General features: G+C 40.8%; 2 protein-coding genes and 1 non-coding gene across 6 annotated transcripts; 1 reads left to right on the forward strand and 2 right to left on the reverse strand.

The window, feature by feature from the left end:
* Positions 1-883: 883 nt before the first annotated feature.
* Positions 884-7,327, forward strand: aqp10b (aquaporin 10b). 3 transcript variants are annotated; one of them, XM_041809699.1, is made up of 7 exons: positions 1,099-1,262; positions 1,925-2,022; positions 4,376-4,502; positions 4,752-4,889; positions 5,747-5,865; positions 6,556-6,773; positions 6,852-7,327. In XM_041809699.1, exons 1-7 carry the CDS (start codon positions 1,238-1,240, stop codon positions 7,045-7,047), a joined length of 921 nt encoding a protein of 306 aa, XP_041665633.1. In that variant the 5' UTR covers positions 1,099-1,237; the 3' UTR covers positions 7,048-7,327. The 3 variants fall into 3 exon arrangements, with proteins under 3 accessions (XP_041665631.1, XP_041665633.1, XP_041665632.1); XM_041809698.1 differs by lacking the exon at positions 1,099-1,262 and adding an exon at positions 1,273-1,803; XM_041809697.1 differs by lacking the exon at positions 1,925-2,022 and having other exon boundaries at positions 884-1,262.
* A 1,713-nt stretch (positions 7,328-9,040) lies between these two features.
* Positions 9,041-23,170, reverse strand: znf687b (zinc finger protein 687b). 2 transcript variants are annotated; one of them, XM_041808677.1, is made up of 10 exons: positions 23,096-23,170; positions 19,807-22,149; positions 15,656-15,921; positions 15,385-15,569; positions 14,799-14,975; positions 14,524-14,686; positions 13,896-14,237; positions 13,551-13,651; positions 10,403-10,490; positions 9,041-9,894 (listed from the first exon to the last, which is right to left on the reverse strand). In XM_041808677.1, exons 2-10 carry the CDS (start codon positions 22,133-22,135, stop codon positions 9,283-9,285), a joined length of 4,263 nt encoding a protein of 1,420 aa, XP_041664611.1. In that variant the 5' UTR covers positions 22,136-22,149; positions 23,096-23,170; the 3' UTR covers positions 9,041-9,282. The 2 variants fall into 2 exon arrangements, with proteins under 2 accessions (XP_041664611.1, XP_041664610.1); XM_041808676.1 differs by having other exon boundaries at positions 15,656-15,954.
* Positions 14,322-14,457, reverse strand: LOC121524611. Its single transcript, XR_005993147.1, has one exon. It is a non-coding gene; the product is annotated as a small nucleolar RNA SNORA13 (small nucleolar RNA).
* Positions 23,171-23,604: the final 434 nt, after the last annotated feature.

Raw genomic sequence — 23,604 nt, forward strand, 5'->3', positions numbered from 1 at the left:
AGAAATTAATATTTATTCGGCAGAAGTAAAGATTTATTATCTGTTTTCATGGTCTTTTTCTGTCCCCTGTACGACCCCGACACAGCCTCAGCAGACAGCTATATAACAGGGGTCTGTTTCTGCTCCAGATTTTTGATTGATGATGGGACCTCTGCCTCACCACTGTATGGTTGCTAAATGTTGTTGAGTGTTAAGATTAAAGTTGGTGCTTTGTAAATAATGCAACAAAGAGTAGAGTGTCAACCTGCTCTTTTTGTCGTGTGTCTTGAGACAACATTCATCACAAAATGGCACAATAGAAATAAAGACTGATTGATTAAATCAACCAAGTACCCCTTATGGGGAGGGGGGGTACAATCAAGTCCTTTGATGCCAGTGACGATCCTTTTACATGTCTCTAGTTTGAATCTGACATACCTGAATTAAACTGGTTATGACTTACTTCACTGCTGTTATCAGATGCAAATCACAACAAAACCACAGGTACATCATAGATATCTTTGATATCTTTGTATAACTTTGTTGGTTTGAAGTGGGGATCTTATGTCTGTCACTTATCCAAGTCTTTTATAACACTTATCTCCTTCTGTCATAACAAGAAATCCTTCTTATCGTAAGCTTCACTGTTAAATGTACAAGATGTGCATCCAGACACATAAATGCCACTCTCTTATCAGCTTTAATATTCTGTGGAAATATGAAAAGGTTCAACATTATAATATGCCTGTGTATCAAAAACTGGAGTCTTTTAAAGGATTCCTGAGAGGTTTTAATGAAGAATTCTGATCCTGTTTGCACTGAAAGAAGAAGAAACCCATCCACCAATCAAACAAGAGGATCAATCAGAGACAACTCCAGCCAGCTGGGGTCACAAACAAAACCACCAGGCCAGCCAGTGTCAACACAGTGCAGTGAAGAGCTCCTGAGATTGAGACATCAACATGTACCACTCAATGGGAAATTCTCCTCTCCAGCTCTTACACACACCAACGCCTCCTGAGCCATGCCATAAAGTGTGTGACGCAGCCCACAGCTCCAGTATGAAAGGGCAAACTCTGCTCAGTAGAGCAGACAACACAGGGTTGTGGGTGTCAGATGAACTGTCGGATGACAGTGACCAGGCTCTGCAAGCTCCTCTGTGGCCGGGTTTAGAGGCAGTGGAGGAAGCTTCAGGGATGGAGAGGCTGCTGGGGAAATGCCGGATCAGAAACAAGCTGGTCAGGGAGTGTTTGGCTGAATGTCTTGGGGTCTACGTCCTGATTGTGAGTATTAACATGTCAACCCACGCAACCAGATCTTAAACTGGATCATTTTAAAAAACACCAAGGTTTAGAACTGAATGGGTTAAGACTGCTTTCAGTGTTGCTGCCCCTACTATGTGGGACAATTTCCAATTGACAGCTAAGCTGCCCTCTTTTGTTCCTTATGGTGTTTTTAAAGCAGTAGTGTCTGAACTACTCAAGGAAAATGACTGACTGTTTTTAAATGTTTAACAGCAAAACTGGCATGTTTTTGAAAGTATAAAATATGTCCTATGAGTCATTGATATCGTTAATGCTATGTTCATTGTTTTCATTTCTTCTGTCACTGTGTAACTGCAGGGCACCCCTGGAAAAGAGACCTCGGTCTCAGTGGGCCCTCCCTGTTAAAATGAAGGATAAAAATTATTATAAACTCTGAATGATGCATTAAAATAGAAAAAGTACTAAAAAAGACTGACAGTTTGAATTTGGTGTGTAGTACTCTGATGACTGTTTCATGTCATGTTTTTTACAGTGAATAGAGCCTTCTGCTCCGACTTCAGTAAGCAATGCATGAAAAAAATGAATAATAATGTACACCCTAACATTTCTAACTTCTCAGTCAGTCAGTAAACTCCTCACCACATGAAAAACAATAATAAACTTGTGCTCTTATTTTGAAGCTGCCAGAGTCCCAGGTGAATGGCCAACTGAGGACTTTGGCCTAAAAACTGAGACTGAATTTGAAATTAGAGTTTCGGTGAAGGAAGGCGCTGGATGGGTGAGAATGGGTGAGGGTAGGGGGGAAAGGAGCAAGTGTCTTGTGCTTATAATTGATCTGGACTGATCTGTGTGCGTCTGCTGATTGTGTTTATCAGTTTTTTATCTGTTTACTGTCTCTTAGCCGGGTCAGGGTAATTCATATTTACAACAAAGATCGTAAAGTCAGTTCCTTAGTAGTGGATTCATAAAACAGGAGATTATCACCAGGTGATAATACACCTGCAACAAAACTTAGAATATAAGAATTTACATTTTCTCCTGAAATTTCAGGAAAAAAATGGTAGCAAATTTTTTTGTAAATTGGAGGGGCAAATTTCATTTGAAAATAGTTGACATTTTTATCTGAAATTCTGATTTTAAAATATAATCTTTATGAAAATATTGTCATGAGAAATATTTGTCAATTTTATCTGAAATTTTCATGATTTTTTAAATGTTTTTATTTAGATATTTTTTTTTGACAATTATTTTAAGCAGGATATTATCCAAAGGTGATTATACCCATGTGACAAGACTAAATCCCCTCTTAGTATGAATCTACAGTCTCCCCTGACAATTTTTATCTGAAATCTTGATTTTTTATTTTTTATTTTCTTTTTTAGAAATTCTTTACAAAAAATATTTTACACAGGAAATTAACAGGTTTTAGAGAGAATTGGTAGGGAGCTGTTGTTCTTAAACATTTTTAACATAAATTTCAAGGGAAATGTCAGAAGTAAATATTTGTGAATTTCTTCTGACATTTACCACATATTTTTCTTTTTCATATGTTTTTGTAACAATTATTTTAAGCAGGACATTATCCACAGGTGATCAAACCCATGTGACAAAACTAAATCACCTCTTAGTATGAATATACAGCTTCTGAAATGGTTCTTTTTATAATCTAAAAAAAAAAGCATCTTTAATGCTGAAGTGTGAAATAATGAAGTACGGCTTTAGTTTATGTTATATGTATGTCCACTTTACTTGAGTATTTATTTTTCTGATACTGTTTTACTTTTACTCCCTATATTTGAACACAAATATCTGTACTTTCTACTCCTTATACTATCCAAACAGGCTCATACTTGTTTCAGCCTAAGCAGATGATGGCCTAATGTAATGGACGTGTCTACACACAGAGGCTAGTTCAAGTTTCCATGTTAATTATATTGTTTCAGGTTCTATTGCTGAAATGGAAAACTGATAGGTTTTTAATATGAGGGGTTTAAAACAATACAATATCTGTTAAAAGAAATATATGTAAGGTAGACTGAGGTTATCAAGGTCCATAGATCTGTGGTCAGTTCAGTCTTGATCGTTCTGTTTAAAAATTTCCTGGCAGCAAAACTAGACCGTGTCCAGTGATTTTCTCCGTGTGCAGGTTGTTAACAAAAAAGGATTTTGTGTGCATAAAACTTTTTCATTTTACAGAATGGGCAAAAGAAGTATTGTGGATGAATGATGGTAAATTTAGATTTTTACTTTGTACTTAAGTAAATTATTTCAGAGCCTTCATTTTCTAACTTTCACTTGAGTAAAGGAGTTGAGGAGTACTACTTTTACCAGAGTCTGTTTTTCAAACAAGTATTTGTACTTCTACAGAATGTGACTACTTTTTCCACGTCTGATTTTAAGACTGTCGGCAGTAATGCATGATCACGTTGCCATTAAGGTCCATACTTAGTGCCTTATTGAGTTTTTATCATCCCTATCAGCAGCACTTTAATTAAGCCACTGCAGTGTCTCCCTGCAGTCCCCATGATCTAAAATAAGTCTACCACTGCTACTTAATGTCTCATTTCATTAAAAAAAAAACACAAGCAGCTCAGTGATTGTGATTTAGTCAAAATTCATCTGCACATTGTGTTATCCAACATTTACCTTTTAACAATCAATGACAAGTTAATTTTTTCTATTAATGTTACAATCTCCGCAGGTTTTTATCTAACCAGGAAGTCAGCTAACCTTATTATAAGGCCATCCATACGTGTAAAAAGTACAAATCAGTTTTAAATACAAAACAGAGGAATTTCAAAATGTGACACTCGCAAAGAGTGAAAGAGAAATTGCAACCAGTAACATATAAATTGTGCTTAAAAACTTTGATTATTTTACGGCCCAAATGTGTGTATTTAATTACTTATTAACATTATCATTATGTCTTGTCTCAGTTCATCTTGTTAACTTCTCAACAGTCTGTTACCTTTGTTCAAATATATTTCCTTTTCCAGACATTTTCAAGAATTTTCACTAGAAATTCTTTGTAAATTCCTGATTTTTCATGGCAAATTTTTCTTTTTTTAACAACACAAAGTTGTCATATTTTCTATTCTGCTAACACAGATCTTTGTCTCGTGTATTTTCAGCTGTTTGGATGTGGTTCTGTTGCCCAGGTGACCACATCCGAAGAGAAGAAGGGTCAATATCTGTCAATCAACCTGGGTTTTGCTTTTGGAGTGACATTTGGGATTTTTGTTTCACGTGGAGTTTCAGGTAACACACTAGATGATAAATATATTTTTAATCTTTATATAATAAGAGAAAAAAAAAACAATTAAAGACCTGGAATCATGTTCACAGCTATAGATCAGTGGTACTTCACATAATATGTCACCCTTATCTGTTATTTATGTTTCCTACATTCCTCTGTGTTATGATTTCAGGAAGTGAAAATACACCTTTTAGCCTAATTGTGACTAGAAGCATATTTTGATCACACTCTCAATGATTTTCTTCCTGGAGGTGCTCACTTGAACCCGGCTGTGTCTCTGAGTTTGTGCGTTCTGGGCAGACATCCCTGGATGAAGCTGCCTTTCTACGTCTTCTTCCAGCTGCTTGGTGCTTTTCTGGCTGCAGCCACAGTAGCTCTGCAGTACTACGGTGAGTCTCTATCAAATATCCAGATCACACTGTCTGATCAAATGTACTCACACAGTTATTTTTGTAAAGTTACAAAGAGAAAATGCAAATTAGAGAAACTGACTGATACACATTTTGGTGGAGTTTCTTGGTAGTAATTTTTTGAAGAATAAAGTGGTGATTATCTTGTAATAAGCGGGAATTTTACCAAGAAATAAGTTGGAAATACAGTAATGTTGAGGAAGTATTTATCTCGCAATAATGTATCAATTATCAAGTAATTCCTTGTAATACTGTGGCATTCTCAGGCAATTAGATGGTACTTTACCCTAACCCATACCTTACCCCTCTAATTCTAACCTGCTATCCCTAACCCCTAACCCTTAAAAAGGACTTTAAAATTATTCAGGAAGGCTCTGGTGGTTCTGGTTAGCTTTACTATTAGCGTACAGGAATCAAACATTAAATACAAAAAAAAAAAAAAAAAAAAAAAGAAAAAAGTATTTATTTGAAAGATGGATTAAGAGACAGGGGTGGGGAATGGATTCTGATTCTTTGGGGGGGGGGGGGCGTGGACAGGCCACGGCACATATTTTGCTAGAAAAGCCTCCAAAAGTGTATTTTGCACAATATGTGACCTTTAAGATATGGTGTTTCAAGGACTGTCTCAGAAATGCCACTGTTCAACTCAGAGAACAATTTTAATGGTCTATGGCAAAGAAAATGACATATCTATATGTTGTATGTTAGTAGAGACCATGCTTTGTTGTGTTTTGTCTTTTAAGAACTTTTGTAAAAAGGAAAAATGAAAAATATCACCTTACATTTATGTGTTTTTGTGTATTTTTTGTGTTGTGCCTAAATTGGGCCGTTTACAGATGCCATCAGGGCGTACAGTGGAGGTGAGCTCACTGTTACAGGACCCAGAGCCACAGCAGGCATTTTCTGCACCTACCCCTCTGACTACCTGAGTGTGTGGGGAGGAGTTGTCGACCAGGTCAGATATGCCACTCATGGTGCTCTCATCAGGCTGATTTGTTTTCCAACTGTATTTATAGTTTTTCACATTTTACAAAGAAGCATAAAGCAGGAGAACATACACACAAACATGGAACAACCCCTCCCACCCTACATCTCGGCACCTGACAAAAACAAGAGAAGAAAATTATACATACTTAAATTAGATAAAGTAAATGATAATTGCAAACAAATAACAATAATTTAAAAAGTAAATTAACAAGGTACAAAAATACAAAAAAGGAGACAAGCAAATAATACTTGGCATATGTTTGAAAAATATTTATATCCAAAAATGCATGCATCTTACAAGAGGGGGGGTAACTTTTCGCATAAGGTACCACTGATTGACCATTTAATATAACTCATTAAAGTGGAGGCCTAGATGTACAGCCCCAAAACAATATGCTGAGAATGGGAAACGTAAATCGATTGAAGTTTGTGCACAGGCTCACACAGGCTCACACAAGTATTAACAGATCATGATATAAAAATGAAATGGTAAAGAGAAGACAAAGCCTTCATACAGTTGGAGGAAAAGAAAGGGTGATAGTGAATTCTAGAAATGGAGACCAGGTATTAATAAATATCTGTCTGGATTTGATCAGGCTGAATTTTAACTGAAGCCAAAGGAAATGTTATACACACCTCTTTGCTGCCTGTTATCCAGGTGATCGGCACAGCCGCCCTCCTGTTGTGCGTCCTGGCTCTCGGGGACCGGAGAAACACCACCCTCCCTGACGGTCTTCAGCCTGTTCTGGTGGGCGCTGTGGTGCTGGTTATCGGCATCTCCATGGGCTCCAACAGCGGCTACGCCCTCAACCCTGCCAGAGATTTTGGACCTCGATTGTTCACGTACATTGCTGGCTGGGGAGCAGATGTTTTCAGGTTAGTGGTTAGACATGAACTCTTCATTGATAAATTTAATACAAAGTCTGAGTGAATGTGGCTCTTGTGTCTCTGCAGGGCTGGAGGTGGCTGGTGGTGGGTCCCCATAGTGGCCCCCTGTGTCGGGGCTCTGCTAGGGACTCTGATCTACCAGCTGATGATTGAGGTTCACCATACTCCTGTTATGGCTGAGCTGCAGAGTTGTCAGGAGGCCACGGAGGGAAAGTCAGGTGTGGAGCTGGAGGGTGTGGAGCCAAAAAAAAACACCACGTGATTGAATTAAGCCAAGTTCAAAAGAAAAAGATCTGTCCTGTATACAGAATTATTTATGTACAAAAAAATTATCTGAAGCTGTCTTGTAAATACGAGGCCAATCTTTTGGCAAAAGATAGTCTTTTAGTTTTATATTATACGAAAACACTTAATGTTATTTCTAACATTTTGGGTAAGAACTAGAGCAGAGGTTTTCAACTGGTGGGTCATGATCCACTTTTCAGTGGGGCACAAATGTGTTCCTGGAGAAAAAAAAAAGCCAAAAAGTCAATAAAGCTCATTTAAAACATAATTGTTTAGTCCTGCCTTTTTGATTTTACATTTTTGTACAGAATCAGGTCCTAACAGTACTAATTTTCATTAGAGAAATCTGATTAATCATAAAAACAGAAACAGAAATTTGGGTCATACTGGGCACAGAAAGCCTAATGGTTAGGTTGCTACCCATGTACGCAGATGGTCAGGGTTCACTCTGTGCCCTTTTCTGATTCTGTCCACTGTCCTCTATCAAAAAAGGAATAAAATAGTTACCTTTAAAAAACTAAAATTGGGACATAATTTCATATTTAGGAGATGATAGTGGGCCTTGAGGATTAACTGGTCAAGAACCACTGCATTAGAGGATAGACTGCTATAAAATCATACAGTGCTGGGAGAAAGTAGTTGCCCGCTTTCTTACTTTTGTACATTTTTGTCACACTTAACTGTTTCAGATCCTCAAGGAGGATAATTTTATGTCAAAGTTCAGTTTCTGGCGTTGTTTTAACATGTCTTTGCAGCTTCTTGTTTTCAATATTATCCTGTTTTCCTGCTCTCTAGGTTGATGATTGCAATATCACATCAATAAGCCTTAAAGCATGCAGCTTTGATTATAGAGTATCTAGTGAAACAAACCTACCCTGTGGCAGCAATGACAGGCATTAAAAAATTAATTCTGCAGATGAAGCTGCAGCACAAGCCATTCGCCTCTTTTACACGTTTATTTTGAAACAGCACAAAAGTGTATGGCATTTTCAGCAAGCAGACCACAACCATGGAAAAGAAAATGACATGAAATTTCCACTATTGAGCTATATAAATATGATATCATGACATATAAAAGATACAAACAAAAAAATCCACTCATAGGCCTCCGTTGCGTGAGCAAGAAGGCTGTTTTTGAAACATATAAAAGAAATGTGAGAACAGCAAGCACTGATTCTGTCGATAAAAAAGAACCGTCTCAAAGAGATAAACATTTGTATTCATACACATTAAGACAACACAACCCCCTAACTCTCCTGTGTAATTACAATGTATAGCTACCTCTGGGGGCAATTCTTTTTCTTTTAAGCTTCAAATTGTTTGGAAAAAAAAGGGAACAGTACAGGTACAAATACTTTACGTATTCACATTATCATAGCAAGTTACTAAAACCAGAACGCTTACCTTTAGTGTCATTATATGTATTTACAAGGCAAAACTTGTACACATTTACTACTGGCAGGAAGCCTGGCCTCTCTTCTTCTAGCTTAACAATTAACAACATCACACGTTATTCACACAACACAGGTTACAATCCTCCAGTAACCTCGTCTCCTAAAGATCTGCCTTCAGAGATTCTTATCTCATGTCTCCGCTGCAGGTAAGATGTGCCACTGTCACAAAATACCACCAGCAGTGATGTGTTTCATATAAATAAATATTATAGCAACATAAAATCAGTGTCAAATTCTCTAAACACTCCCCTCCATGCTTCAGACATCTTTAGATCTTAGCCTGAGGTCGGTTTGAAACGCCTCTGAAGCTGTTAGAATGGATCTGAAAACAGGTGTGGATTTGAGGCCAACAAGTATGAATGTTGAGAAGACAGGAAGTAGAAAAATATCGGCACTACAGCGGTCAGGAGTACAGTGAGAGAGGTGGGTTAAAGTGTGTTAGATGATAAACAGGCAGGCGGCTGCAGGCAGTGCAGAGTGACTGAAATGAAGGGACGAGTCATTTTAGACACAGTATGACTGATATATAAATGCTTTACTCTGGGAGGGGTGGTTTGAGAGTTTATCACAGGTGAGTTCAGTTACGTAACATGATCAAACATGCGATAACAATTGCACAGAAGAGGTGCCAGAGATCGAGTAAAACTGTTCATAAAAACTGCAAAGGAAGCAGCAGTTTCATCTCAGGATCAACATTCAAATTCTGAAGCCTCTTGTTATTATTGACCTATCAGTCTCAGAGGCCCCGCCCCCTCCATCTACTGAGGCTTGTCCGTCTTGTGTGCGGTGAGGAAGGCCATGCCGTGGGTCCTGAAGTGGGTGTTGAGGTCTGAGGCCTTGTCGAATCGCCTTCCACACACTCTGCAGCTCAGATTCCCATCTCTGTCCTCACCCAATGCTTGAGGGGAGGCTGCAGGCGAGCCGTCGGGAGAGCCATGGGCACGCGGCGTGCCTCGCTCCGCCTCGCCATGGGTGTCCCGAACACGGTGAGTGATAAAGCGATGCCTGCCCAGAGAGCCGGCCGAAGCGAAGCAGACACCGCACTGCAGGCACTGGAAGGAGGCGGTGTCTGCCCGATGCTGGGGGATGTGACGCTGAAACTCCGCCCCGTCTTCTGTGGAGAAGCCGCAGGGGACGCAGCGGAAAATGTTGTCCTCCTCCTCCAGCTCATTTGATGCTAACGATGTTGAAGCTACGGATGCCCTGGTTCTCTTGGCGGGACCTGCACCCTCCTCGCCATCTTCTGTGGCGTTTTCCTCGTCTTCTCCTCCCCCCCGGCCTCCTGGAGGTCCCACCTCCCCGTCCTGTTCTGAGGAACTGCCCGGTCCTTCTCCACCTGTGGCTGCTCGCTTCCTGGTCATTGGAGGACCCTGAAGACACAGAGAGGGAAAGAATGAACATTGGCAGAACTGATGCACAGGGTGAGGAGAAAAAAAATGTTTTTAGTTAAAAAAAAAAAAAGTTTTTCAAGTTCACACCGCATTTGACTGAGAGTAAACATAGAGCCTTGATAAACGTTGCAATGTCCAAAGTAATTATACATTTCTTCTACTCCTTTTTAATTGCATTGTGGAAATAAAGTGTAAAGCAATCAAACTCAAAGATCAATCTTAAAGTTTCTATGCACACAGGGCTTTGAAGTAAGAATACACAGCAACCTTTGACCTCAGTGTGTGAATGTGGTGCAAAAGCACTTTGAGTAGTCAGATGACTAGAAAAGTGCTATACAAGCTCCATTTACCACAAATCTCTTTTCTCTTTGTTTAAATACAAACTAAAGAAATCTACTCAGATTAACTGGAGTCAGTACACAGATTTAGAAAACAGCTCAAACCTGGGCATGTCGGTACATGACCAGAGAGCAGAGTGTAAACTCACCTGTCCGTCTGTGGTTCTGTGATGGAGTCGCACATGTTTGTCCAGTAAGAACCGACTCCCAAAGGTGCGCTTGCCTTCTGTGCAAAATCTGCAAAAATAAAATGTAAGACCGTGTCAAAACTAGGCTTAATAATCAGTATAGCATGATGCAGTGTTTCCCACACATACGTTAAACATGCCATTTCTGCATTTTCATTTGTTAATGTTCCTGAAGTCGTTTTCACACCTGATAGTCCGGGGGACCCGGTCCATTTTGGAACAGAAATGGCAACATTTTTGCACTTTCCTTTGGTTTGGTTTGCATTCACACTGCTCTCTTGGTCAAGCAAACCAAACTGTCTGAACACCTACAACCTCTGCACGCTAGGGGCGCTGTCGTCACGAACAAACAGCGGCCAAGAAGAAAAGAAGGCGTAGAAGAAGGCAAAACTCCTTCTTTTGGTCTTTTTTCCACATAACAATGAAAAAACACAAAATTTACGTTGTCTTGGGTTTTCTGCTCTTGCATTGGGCCGTTATGAGCAGCCAGCAAGGCGGTGAGCTGTCCAACATGTCGTTCTTAACATGAGACGAATAAATAAGCACGGACTACGACGTGTTGCTATGCTTACCCCGACACCAAGCAAGGTACCGACATGTATTTGAGTGTATTAAACCACATTTAAATCTGTATATCATTACACTTTATGCCACTTCTGGCCTTTGGTTCACAAGATGGTTCGCTTTGCTTTCACACCTCAAACAAACCGCACCAGGATTCATTTGGAAGTGGACCGAGACTAACCCTGTTTTCAAGCGGACACGAGTCCGCTTGTTTGGTCTGCACCAGAGTTCGTGTGAGCTTTCACACCACTCCAAATGAACTGGACTATCCAGGAAAACGGACCAGAGTTCGTTTAAAGTGGACCTAACAGCTCTGGTGTGAATGCGCCCTGAGAGACGTTTTCCGTTGTATATAAACCAACATTTTAGCCTACTTTGATCTGCTCCTCGATTCATGTGCTTCCCCCTCCTGATAAGTGTTTGTAATCAAGTATTAGGTTAATTTCTCCAGTATGGGTCTGAATTTCAGCGTGGAAGCTTTGCTCTTAAAATGCAGGAAAATCCTGCATAAATTTATAGACCAACTATGATTTTCCTGCAGTGCAACATTATGTCACAAAAGCAAATGAGATGGAAATGGAGGATTTAGGAAATGATAATAGGTTAGATCAGAATAAGCAACAGAAGTGGAGCAGCTCGTTTTCTTAACTCATCCATAATCTACCTTTATACCAATTACTTTGCATTTGTGTTGTAGCGCGTCTGACGTGCTCTGAGTCCTGAAATGACATGAACAACGTTTGTCCTCAGTTGGATCACAACAAACACATAGGTAACACTTCAAGACTAGTAAATAAATACATTTATAACACACAGTGCTGCTGAAATAGGTTAAAGATCACACAGACAGGTGAAGTGAGAGGAGGATAGACTGTATACAAGCTGGGGAAGATGTGTGTGGATAATAGAACTAAATATAGGAAGATTTAAGTTGCAAACAAAACCCCTACATAAGCTTAAGAAAAAGGAACAATGAATAAGACTAGAGAGAGAAACTTCTGAGGAAACTGGGCTGAAAATGCTCACTAATAGTGTAGTAATAATGTTATGCTGTAAAAATAATCTTATCTATTATAGATTGGGTGATGAAGCCAATTTCTTAGATAAGTCTTTCTACACTACCTATGTTGGCTCTTTCCACTGACTACTACTGCAAGTAAAATAAAGACTTGTGGGAAACACCAGAATGGATTTTCTAGTAGTAATGACAAATATATCTCAAGTCAAAAATTGGATTAATTTGTTAGCCTAAAGCACAATCTCACACCTATCCTTGACACATTTTTTTTCTTAAATAATTCTGACCTTGATGCTTCTTGGTCAAACAGGGGACTAAGGATATATGCAACTGGTTGAAGTTGATTCAACACTGTCACTTTTGTCAGTCAGGACTGAAGTTAATAGTCAGTTAAACTTAATAAATTGACTTTTATTAATGCTGGCTCACAATGCTAGTTTAATCCAAGCTTTAACACAGCAACCTGCCACTAACCAGGAAAAAAATCCCTATTTTGTTAAGTGTAGGAATCATATCCAATGTATGTAGGAATTTTCTGATGATTATTGCAGCATGCAGGTCAATTGAAAGCTTTAATGTACTAACTTTCCTCTGTTTTCAATCATTTCTGACTGCAAACAACCTATAGTCCTTCCACTGGACAACCAGGGCTCAAGTAGCTCCTTTCCGACATGTCCTTCCCTACACTGTCTCATACGATTTCCCATTCGTGCCATTTTCTTTCAAATAAGACATAAAAGCATAAAAAGACCTAACATAAGTATATTAATGAAATAAATCCATGTCTGAAGCACACTATGTCACAAGAACATTTTCTAAATATTATCAGACCTACTTTGACCAGTAAATCTCCAATAAGCTACCAAATGTCTGATTTTCACTCCTCCTAGCTAGAAGATCAAACAGTTAAAAACTTTTTATTTATACAGGGTATATGCATGAATCTTTAAGTTAATTTTAATACCTTTTTAAGACTTTTTCAAGACCTTTTCAATATTTTTTGATACCTCACAGCCACTTCAAGCTGTAACCATTTACATCAGTGATATTTTTAACGTAACAGTTCTAGTTTGTGATAAAGACTATAGACCACTATGATACAACAAAATTCAAATAGGCTGGGATAGTAAATCTGTGTGCTTCTGATTTTACACCCGCCCGCTGCCCGCCCGCTCGCTCTGGCGCTCTCAGAGACAATTTATGAACACACCCACAATAGCCTAGTTTTTTATGTACCTGTTCATCTTTGTTTTTTAATAAAAATGAATAAATTTACACACTTTTATGATGTTTTTGGGACTCAAACTCTTGGACAGCTAATTCAGAAAAAATACTTTCAAAATTTAAGACTTTATTAAGTCGTGATAAGACTTTTTAATACTTTTTAAGGGTCTTAATTTTCCCAAAATTGATTTATCACCTTTTAATACTTTTCAAGACCCCACAGATATCCTGTTATAGTTTAAAAAAACAACTGAATATAAAACATTTAAATAAATCATCTGTATGAAATCCAAAGTGACTCACTGGCAATGGAAGACTCTCTTGTTGCCTTCGTGAATGACTCGCTCGTGACGTCTCAGACTGGAAGACGTGCTGAACGTGCCTCCACAAATACGACACGGAAACTTTAGAGTTGGCGACACATACACAGACAGAAAGGGACAAAATACACAGGAAGAGAAAAGATAAAAAGATATGAAGTCTCAATTAGATGTGCCAACAGGAAATTAACAGCAGCCTCCCTTCAAACGTGAGTGCTTCTTTTTTTCACTGATCACATGATCAGGAATAGTTATCTGGCGCCCTCACTTTCACTACCTGATTCAGAACAGTCAGACTAAAATAAGAGATGAAGGCAGTGTGGCTCACCTTGCCGTGCTCCATCTTCACATGACTCAAGTAGTCGTCGTTGTCAGTGAAGGTGGTCTGACACTGTGGGCAGGTCCACTCGGTCTGTGTGGCGGGTTGACTGCTGCTACCCCCAGGAGCCTCGTAGTCCTCGTCCCCGTCGTCATCCTCCTCTTCTTCCTCCTCCTCCTCCTCTTCCTCCTCCTGGTCCCGGCCCCAGTCCTCTCCGTCTGAGTTGTCGGGTTTACCGGAGGATTTGGATTTGACGCCTGAGGAGCCGGACGTGTTGGCGGGGGCTGAGGTGGAGTTTGAGGAATCAGACTGAGGGTCTGTCTGTTTGGCTGACGGTCCTCTGTGAGCGGTCTGAGAGGGGTCACAGTGAAGTCTGTCAACCAATCACTTCAACTAAAATAGACTTAGAAAAAACATTTTCTGGAATTTTATCATATTTGTACTTGGTATAGAACTTAGGACAAGGTCACAGATGAGGAACCTTGCTAAGGCCGATACAAGAAGTTACTGTATGCCTTTTTTGACACCACATTCACCGTGGAAAGCGATGACTGGGCAACACAGAAAGGCAAAATCCAAGTTCACAATTACCTCTAAACCTGTAATTTTTGAATATTTACTGAAGAGTAAAACAAACCTTAATATGCTCCATCATTGATCCTTTCTGGGCGTAGAGCTTGGTGCAATCAGGACACTTGAACACATGGACCTTCTGCTTGGCTAAATGAGTGTCAAAGTGCATGTACAGCAAGGGCTTCTGGGTAAAAACTGTGTCACACATCACACACTTGTAGATCATTCTGCAAAACAAGAAAAATCACACAAAAATCAGAGATGCCAGAAAGTACTTTTCAAATTCTAATAATACATATCAAATGTTTTCTGTTTATTTGAGGTAGAAGCAGATCATACTTGGCCTGTCCTCCTGTGAGCGTCGGGTGCTGGGTGCTAATGTGACTCTGGGCGCTGGGGGACGATTTGAAGGCCATGGGGCAGCTGGGGCACTTATGGAAGACCTCGCAGTGAGCAGTCTGAATGTGGGACTTGATGGAGTTCAAGCCTCCAAACACAACCTGGCAGCTCGAGCACCTTAGGGAGATTTTGACACAAAGTTTGATGTTTTATGGCTCACCAGCAAAAGAAGCTCAGATCTCTTCTACGCCCAGTTAAGACCAAAGATTCAACAAGACTTTTTAGATCATCACAGTGACATCTGCAGCTGCCTGAACTGAGCCACTGCTGCTCAAATTAAACTTTCTGATGATGCAATTCAGTTTATCAAATCGCAACAGCTTGTTTTTAGACTTGACAAGCAGATCAATGAGACATGAAAATCTTGTGGAAGCATTGTCTCCTCTTGTAACAGTGGTGTGAATTCACAGGCTTCTAGGATGTAGCAGAGAAGCCTGACGTAGTCATCTCCGGGTTTCAACTAGCCCTGTCTTTGGTCTGAACTGGACATCTGATTTATAGCGTCAAAAATTAACTGCCTCCACACCTGTATCCGATGCGTCTTGCAAAGTGCAGACAGGCTTCCTCCAGGTGAGTCTGGAAGCTCGCCTGTCTGGCAGTCCCACCACACTCAGGACAGACATGAGGCGCTCTGTGTTTGTGGATCCTCTGGTGGGCAGAAACTGCACACGAGTTAGGCAACATCATGGGAGGCGAGCACTGCGTACATGTCTGAAACAGATCAGAAAGGGAAACAAAGTGAGTGTCAGTGTTTTATAACAGTAGGAATTAATTTTTATGAAAGAAAAACGCCTCACAGAGTTGGGAGCTGCTCTGATCTGCTGGAAGTGAGTGACCAGCTCAGCCTTGCCGTTAAATTGCGTTTGGCACTCTGGACATTTGAAGTTGTTGTATTGCAGCCCTTCGGCCTTCTTGCAGGGCAGAGGCATCAGAGCTTGGGGACCCTGAGGTGCGCGGCGGACCGGTCGAGTCTGACTTGAAGCAGCTGGAGCTGAAGCGTCCTTCATGGGGCTGGAGTTGGCAGAGGTAGCAGAGCCCCCGGTGGTGGTGGAGGGAGAGGAGACTGGAGGAGAGGAGGACGAAGAGGAGAGCAGGCCTGGTCAGCATGAGGTGGGAACAGAAGAGACACATGGGACGTGATCAATGGAGATGATTTACAGATGAGTGATGAAAGCATTATCACAGTGACATACCTCCATGCTTCTTCATAGACTTTTTATCCTAATAAAAAAGGCATGTGTAGATCTAAAACATTTAATAAAAAAAGTTAACAATCTGGATCAATAACTTTTTGAAGAAAGGATATTTAATTTCCACTCATTTTTGAATAGTTGTCATTTTTGTCAAGAGCCTTTTTTACACCTACACAAAAAACTCAAAACGATTTTCAGCGTAAGCAGTGTGTGTCAACACAAAATTTTCATACTTAAAAGAAAAGAAACCAGGAACTCTAAATGCCTTAAATAACGATTTTGGTCATTACAGTGGAGTGCACTGTTTCTGTGCATTCCCCCTCCGGTTTTCAACAGCACCCAACAGTTTTTCATTTCCTATATTTCAACCAGACTGAAAAGCCAGTCATTCCCCTTAATCTCTTCAACTAAAATTTTCACCCTAATTTTTCTGTACTCCTGTGAAACTTCTGCTTAGTTGAGGTGAGCTGACGCTTGAACAAAGCAGGTAAAAATTCTGATGCTTCTACAATCTTGGATGTGTTGCTGGCATTACTGTGACTTCCCAGAGTCCTTTATATAATTTCTTGCTTCCTAAGACCATTTCCCTCCTGTTAAAAGGGGAAATCTTTTACTGTGAGGGAAAGTTATCAAAGAGAAACTACTCTGAAATTATCTGGAAATGTTATCAAAGTACATGCAAGAGTGGGGACTTGTGATTTCAACTTGAAGACTTCAAACTTTTTAATAAAAGTTGATGAAGAAATCAGTCGACAGGTGGAGCACTAGTGCAATGATGAACTCAAACTCCAATACATTAAACAACCTGTCTGCTTTGAAGTTGTCAAACTTAGATGTACACACATATTATTTAAAACTATGATTATCAACCTAATGTATCTGGGCCAACTTAAAAGAGTAGTTTAAAACCTAGTATATAGCTGACCTAGTATCTAGGATGCCGGTTGAAATGCCTGACTGAATTATGTTCTGGCAGAGTGAATAGTGTTTGGGGTGGGTAACTGCTCTGTCCCTAATCTCTAAGGGTTTAGAATTCAGGGACCCTTAAAGTTTAAAACATAAACCCCTGTTGGCAGGAAACAGTTAAGGCTGGCCTTACACCAGAGGACTTCGCTAAAACGTTTCTGAAAAGACTAACATCTGAGACCTTCTCACATCTAAAGACAATTTGTCAGCAAGTCGCTGAGTTTTTAGTCTCTGACTAAGATTTTGCAAAGACTGGGGGTCAATAACTACAAGACTAGTATATGAGTCCTTTTGAGATTATTTCCTATGATGCATCTGGTGGAAATTCACGACAATTTTTGAGCAGACAACTAGATGTAGGATGAGATGGAGATTGCATTTAAGTTATGTCTTAAAATCTGGTGTTTTAAAATCATTTACATCAAGTAGAAACAAAGGGAAAGTTAAACATTGATTCAACTTTGAAAGTTACTGCAACAGCTGAAGAACTATCCTGGAAACCCTTCAGAATTAAAGTACCATATGAAAACACGAATAGTCTCACCACTGAAACAAAGTGATCTTTTACTTTGAAAATCCCAGTGGAGGTTTACCGTACCCTTCATGTCAGCCTGGAATGAATCGAAAGACAAGGCACACAAACAGTGGTGGAGAGATCTGACTGCAGCTATGACCAGACAAGTTTTCAATCTCTTGAGTTCTGAGCAGAAATTCAGCGGCTCTAGAAACTGCTGAAACAGAGCAGTAGAAGAGCGAAAACATCTTTTTTTGTCACGGAAAGCTTTCAGTGTTGCTCTGTGCCCTTGTTTTAACAGACACACCTTGTCCAATTGTGACAAAACTACAAAACTGCTGCTGTGGCTAGGTCCGAGTTAATCGCTCCACCAGCAAGTGTTGTATACACCTAGTCACAACAACTAGGCTTGTCCCTATAACTACTACTTGCTCATGCTGAAGCAGGTCTGCAAAAGAGCTACGCATCTTTCCTGTCATGGAAAGCTTTCAGTTGCCCAGTCGCCCTCGGCACTTGTTTTAAAAATAAATGCTGTCCAGTTCTGACCAAAGTGCCGCTGTGGCTAATTTCAAGGTAATTGCTCCACTAGCAGTCATTGTATACAAGCATGTATACTCATGCTGAAGCAGGCTGACAGAAGAGCAAAAACACCTTTCACAACATGAAAAGTTGTTAAGGTTGTTTTTATTCGTTATTTCATACAGAAACATGGTCCAGTTCTACTAAAATGGACGCAGGGCTAGAGCCATATCCGTGATAATCACCGTAGACGCAGCCATTACAGACGGCTTTCAGTACAACTTCAGAAAGTCTTACATTATGGCACTAGAAACTCAGAATTATCAAGTTTTTAAGATTGCAAATTAACAACAATGTAAAGTCAAGAAATTTTTCACGAGACCAACAGAAAACAGTAGTTTGATTTCGAATATATAGTCTCAAAATTCTACATTTGGTTTGCGCATATTTATTTTTAGAAAATCCCTCATTATTAATGACTTTTTATACTTCAGAATTTAAGTTTTTCTTGAAAATTAACAGATCCTCTTGATTAATTTTTTTTCTAAAGTGTCTCTAACACACCATCATAGTGTGTACATAGATTTTTAGTAAAGAAAAAGTGAAATTGATGTTTAATTTTTTCTAAGTTGTTTTGGGGGTGGCTTAGCTTACTTAGACGTGAGTAGGGAGGCCTGAAGGAAAACAGTTGGGAACCACTGTATTAATCCATATACTGTGAAGGATTTATACACATTAATTCAGTGAAAGACAGGTAAATTTCATTAGTGCCAATTGCAACAATTTGACTTACCTTCTCCATGTTTTCTTTTTATTTGAGTTGTTTAAAAAAATAAAAAATAAAACAAATCATAGTCTAAATTTGTATTTGCTGATATGAAAGTAGCTGTACGATCTGGATCAGTGGTTCTCAACTGGCGGGTCAGAACCCAAAAGTGGGTCGTGTGGCTGTTTTCAGTGGGTCGCAAACTGCTTCCTGGAAAAAGATTATGGAAAAATACCTAGTCCTAGGCTGACATGTGTCCATGTGCATTATTTTGTTCTGTTTTGCTTGACAAGGAGTAAATTCTGGATGTTTTCTTGAGAGCTTGACTTAACTGTCCTGTTATCTTGGATTGAAATATCATCAAGAAAGTTGTTTTTCTTATAACATCTGAATTTCTTTAGACCTTTAAAAATCCCCCCAAATTTACTTAATAAAAGCAAAATAGACTGAAATGAAAGGTTTGCATGCATATCCTCCTACAGTGTTGGCCTGTCTCTTTGTGCACACATATGTTTTATTCAATCCAAGGTGTAACTGAAACATTTTTAATTATAATAATTTTAAAAATGCCAGAAATTTGAGTCTGAGTTCACATTATGGAAGTGGTGGCTATTGCTGGACCAGTTGAGAACCACTGATCTGGATGGATAAATATCCTGATAGGATGCTCCTGAGCTGAATAGAATCAAAACTGAAAGATCGCCAAAATACCTCATTGTTGTCAAAAATTCATATGATAATCTCTCTTGATGAAACACCTGATTACCATCCTCTTTATTTTATTTAATTCAAAAAATAAATGCATCTCTCAGTTTATTCTTTTTTTTGTTTAATCTTAGTCTTTAGGTAAAGCAAGAGTTCTTTATGGATGTCACATTGAGCCTTTAGAAGAATGCTGTTCATGATTTAATGTCCTTTCATTTATTGAAAGTAAAATAGAAGCTGAACTGATTCATTATCACAATTATAATCATCTGTAGCCCTACTCACCACCAATAGGTGTAATGTCCTGCTGTCCAATCATCTGCTCCACAGTTACAGGCCTCATTACCAGGTGTGAGCACTGCATGACCAGGCCACGCTCCTTATGTTCACGGGCATGCAGCAGCAGGCTGCACTTGTTGAAGAAGGCCAGCCTCTTAGCGCAGTGGTTGCAGGTCACCTCGATGCGAAGTGATCGTCTGTCATAGTGTCGAGCCAGGCTGCGCTCCAAAGCAAAAGCATCTCCACACTCCAGGCAGCGGTACCCTGTTGCTGGGAGCGGGAGACCCCACTCAGGAGGTGGAGGCGCAGAGAGGTCCGGTTTGTAGCTTGGCAGAAGGTTTTTACTGTTCAGGATTTTGTTAAAAGCCTCCACCAGGCTGGACTGACTGCGGGAGATGACGGCGCCTGTGCTGTTGACGATGGAGGCCGGTTTGTTAGGCTGGAGGGTGCCACCTATGATGGTGGTGCTGCCTCCGTTAGCTGTCTTGTTCGTAGCTGTACGTACACTGATGCCTCCAGCAGCAACTGAGAACTTGGGAGAGGAGGCCACCGCTGGAGTTGCAGGCAAAGCAGCAGATTTAGTGATGCTAACTGCAGTGGCAGATACCTTGGCCTTATCAGATGCAGCCATCTTGTTTTGGACTTTTGTGGCAGCAGCTAACATGACGCTGCTGGCTGCGAGTGTGGACACAGGCAGCGCATTCAGCGCACTTACTTTCTGGGATGATGTTGTTAAACCAGAGGAAGCATCGAGTTTTTGGGCCTTGTTTCCTATCACTTTACGTTCCCCAGTTTGAGATTTAGAGTCCAAACCTTTCCCTGCAGCACCGCCCTTAGGTGCGACTCTTGTAACAGTTCTGGTGATTCCACCTGTGGAGGTTTTAATTGTTTTAATTCTGACTTTTAAGGGTCGGGATGGAGCTCCAGTTGCAGTAGGTGCAGTTACACCTGCTTCTCCTCCATCAGTTGTCACCGATTTTTGCTTTCCATCATTAACCTCCATCTTCTCCTCATTCGTCTGAGCATTTTCTCCTTTATCAGCTTTACCATCAACCACCCTCTCAATCCCATTCCCAACCTCCATCTCCTCCTCCTCCTCTTTAGGCTCCCGCAGTTCAGCAGGAGGTGGAGTAGAAGCCACTGCAGGGCTGGAGCACCTCTTAGTAGCACCTTGAGCAGTTGATTTTGGCATCTCGGGCTCAGGACTCTCTGGTGAGTCTCTCTCCTCGATGACGTGTTCTGGATGTCGGTCTTCCTGCTGGGGGCTCTCTGTTGAGCCAGACTGGGGTGTTGATGAAGTTTGTGATGCACCTGAAGGAGTGTCCCCAGGTTTAGGGTGCGAAGCAGTCGAGGATGTAGGCTGGGCTGAGACAGAGTCAGATTTGTAACGTCGGCTCAGCTGAGTGCAAGTTGGGGAGTCTGGATTCTCTTGGATCACCAGTGGACTCCCTAAACTAGGGTCAGAATCATCCTCCTCATTCTGCTGGTTCTGAAACCCAGTAGTGCCACTTTTAGAGGCTCCGTTAAACGGCTGAGTAGAGTGCAGAGGATGGGATGAGAGGGCAGAGGATGGAGTGGGAAGAGGCTTGGAAGGTGGAAAAAAAGGCGAGGCTAGTCCAGTAGATCCACCTGTAGCCAGAGGAGAGGAGCCAGCTGGTAGAGAAGATGATGAGGGTAAAGATGCTTTGACTCCATCAGCCCTCTCCTGGCCTGTATCCTGCTGCTGCTGATGCTGCTGCTGAAGGAGCTGCATCTTTCTGGCCCGTCCCACTGGATCTCCTGAACCCTGTGCTACAAGTGGTTTAAGTCTATTGAAAATATTTCCACCCTGTTTGTGAGACTTTGCTGCACCAGCACCTGCCACCTCTGAAGACACTTTAGGGGTGTTCATCGACCAGGGCGCCCCGTTAGACTGGGACTGGCTAAGGGGAAGGGGTGTGGATGTACCAGATGCACCAAAACCGTTGTGGTTGAGAGCCTCCGATTCAGCCATCCCAGGTGCACATGCACCCAGTCTAGGGCCCACATCAACCCCTGCGATCACATCAATAGGGTCCTGATCAGTGTCTCCCTCTCCTCCATCTGCAGGCTCGAGGCGCACTTTATTTTTCACAATCACACTAACAATGGAGGTGTCGGCCTGGGGGTCTGAGGGGCTGGGTGGTCTCAAGGATGATCCCACCACGCTGTCTGTCTTTCCCAAAGGAGTCCCTGCCGCTCCATGGGGTCCCTCTGCCTCATCTGGGGCAGACTGGATAGCCTCTTTGGCATCAATATCAGGAATGTCAAATGCTGCCAACAGGTCATCGAAATCTGGGGTCTTCATGTCCCCCATACCGGGATTAACTCCTGCAAAATGAAGTCATAGATATAGTAGCAGGGAGCAATAAAATGCACAAGCATTACTCAATTTCTGATTACCCAAGACCAGAATTTTAAGTTTGGGTGTTAGTCTTAGCAATACTAATGAAAGATTTTTTCATATCACAGCAACAAAAATAACAATCATAAACATACTACATTAGTAATTGTCTTTTTTTAAATAACCAAGAAAAATGCAAGCAACGCCATGCACAGTCATGAATGGTACAAATATGTTAGCAACGCTTCCGCACCAAAACGTTGCCAATAAAATGTTTTGGCTTATTAATATAACAAATCTATAGCTTTGTAAGGCTCCAGTGCCTTAAAATACAATGAATCATTTCGGTAAAATTGCGTACCTTACTTTAAAGCGTGTTGTATCAAAAGACTATGAAAAATTTTGCCAACAATAATTTCAGGTGAAGAAATTTCCTGCATTTAACCAAAACATCCTAGCTTCAGCAGGTTAGCTTGTTTTAAAGGAAGCTAGCTGAGCTACACGGATCCTACACTAGCATTTCTATTAGCCTGCTAGCGCTAGCTACGCTGTCTCTGCATCCAAACCCTCCTCTGGAAACCCGAGATAAATTTCAATGAATGGAAAAAATGATGCCCCAGTGTTTATTGAGCATGCTCAGCTTTACAGTAGAGACCATTTGAGACACAGCTCAACCGTGGGAGGTTATTTAAAGCTAACGATATCCCTCCCCGGCTGAGGCTGGCTAGTTGGCCGCTGAGCTCCAGCCAAGACGGAGAGGGGTCATTGAGCTAACAAGCTAGCGTTCGCCATTAAAAAAGCATTTGGAGCCATATAATGAGGTATGGTTTGACAGCGAGAACAACCCGGTGAACGTAGGGTCGACGATGTCACAGAAGAGGACGGTTTGGATGGGGATATTCGTTTAATATTTCATGTATTTTGATTGTTTACCTGGATGTGCGATTCCCGACTATCCTAGCTCGTTTTCAGCTGAAAATGCTGTCTTCCCGTCACGTGCCCAGGGACATCCTATCAGACTGAGATAGCGCTGGGAAAATGTATGGAGGATGCTGCCAGCGACACGTATATTTCTCGTAACTCTGCATATTAATCACAGGTAGCTGTGCAACTAAGAGTCCTTTAAAATATCATGCTAAATCACTCACAGTCATGTCAGGGGTGTCCAGGTCATCATGGTACCGATACTGATACTGGTTCCATACCAGGGCATATAGAGGAGAAGTCCTTAGCATCCAACGAGAAACTTCATGTTTTTGATTACCAAAAAACATGCAGGCCAAGTCCTGCATACTGTCTAAATCATACAAAATGCTCCTGCTCAATATCACTTCCAGTTCCAAGTTCCGGTGGTTAGCAATTCTTTCAATCAAACTAAAGATTATATCGTTTGAAAACATCGGGTATTGAAATGTCTCAATTTTTGACAACTTCGTTGTTAC

This window comes from Cheilinus undulatus, linkage group 16 (genome assembly GCF_018320785.1).
Source record: "Cheilinus undulatus linkage group 16, ASM1832078v1, whole genome shotgun sequence".
In the NCBI taxonomy this organism is placed as follows: domain Eukaryota; kingdom Metazoa; phylum Chordata; class Actinopteri; order Labriformes; family Labridae; genus Cheilinus; species Cheilinus undulatus.

Coding starts and splice junctions, on each gene's coding strand:
- aqp10b (XM_041809697.1), top strand. CDS start 942: ATGTACCACTCAATGGGAAATTCTCCTCTCCAGCTCTTACACACACCA. Junction 4,890..5,746: donor AGTAGCTCTGCAGTACTACG/GTGAGTCTCTAT, acceptor GGCCGTTTACAG/ATGCCATCAGGGCGTACAGT. Junction 6,774..6,851: donor TGGGGAGCAGATGTTTTCAG/GTTAGTGGTTAG, acceptor GTGTCTCTGCAG/GGCTGGAGGTGGCTGGTGGT.
- znf687b (XM_041808676.1), bottom strand. CDS start 22,135: ATGGGGGACATGAAGACCCCAGATTTCGATGACCTGTTGGCAGCATTT. Junction 14,687..14,798: donor CTCACAGGAGGACAGGCCAA/GTATGATCTGCT, acceptor CTTGTTTTGCAG/AATGATCTACAAGTGTGTGA. Junction 10,491..13,550: donor AAGAGAGTCTTCCATTGCCA/GTGAGTCACTTT, acceptor TTATTTTTGCAG/ATTTTGCACAGAAGGCAAGC.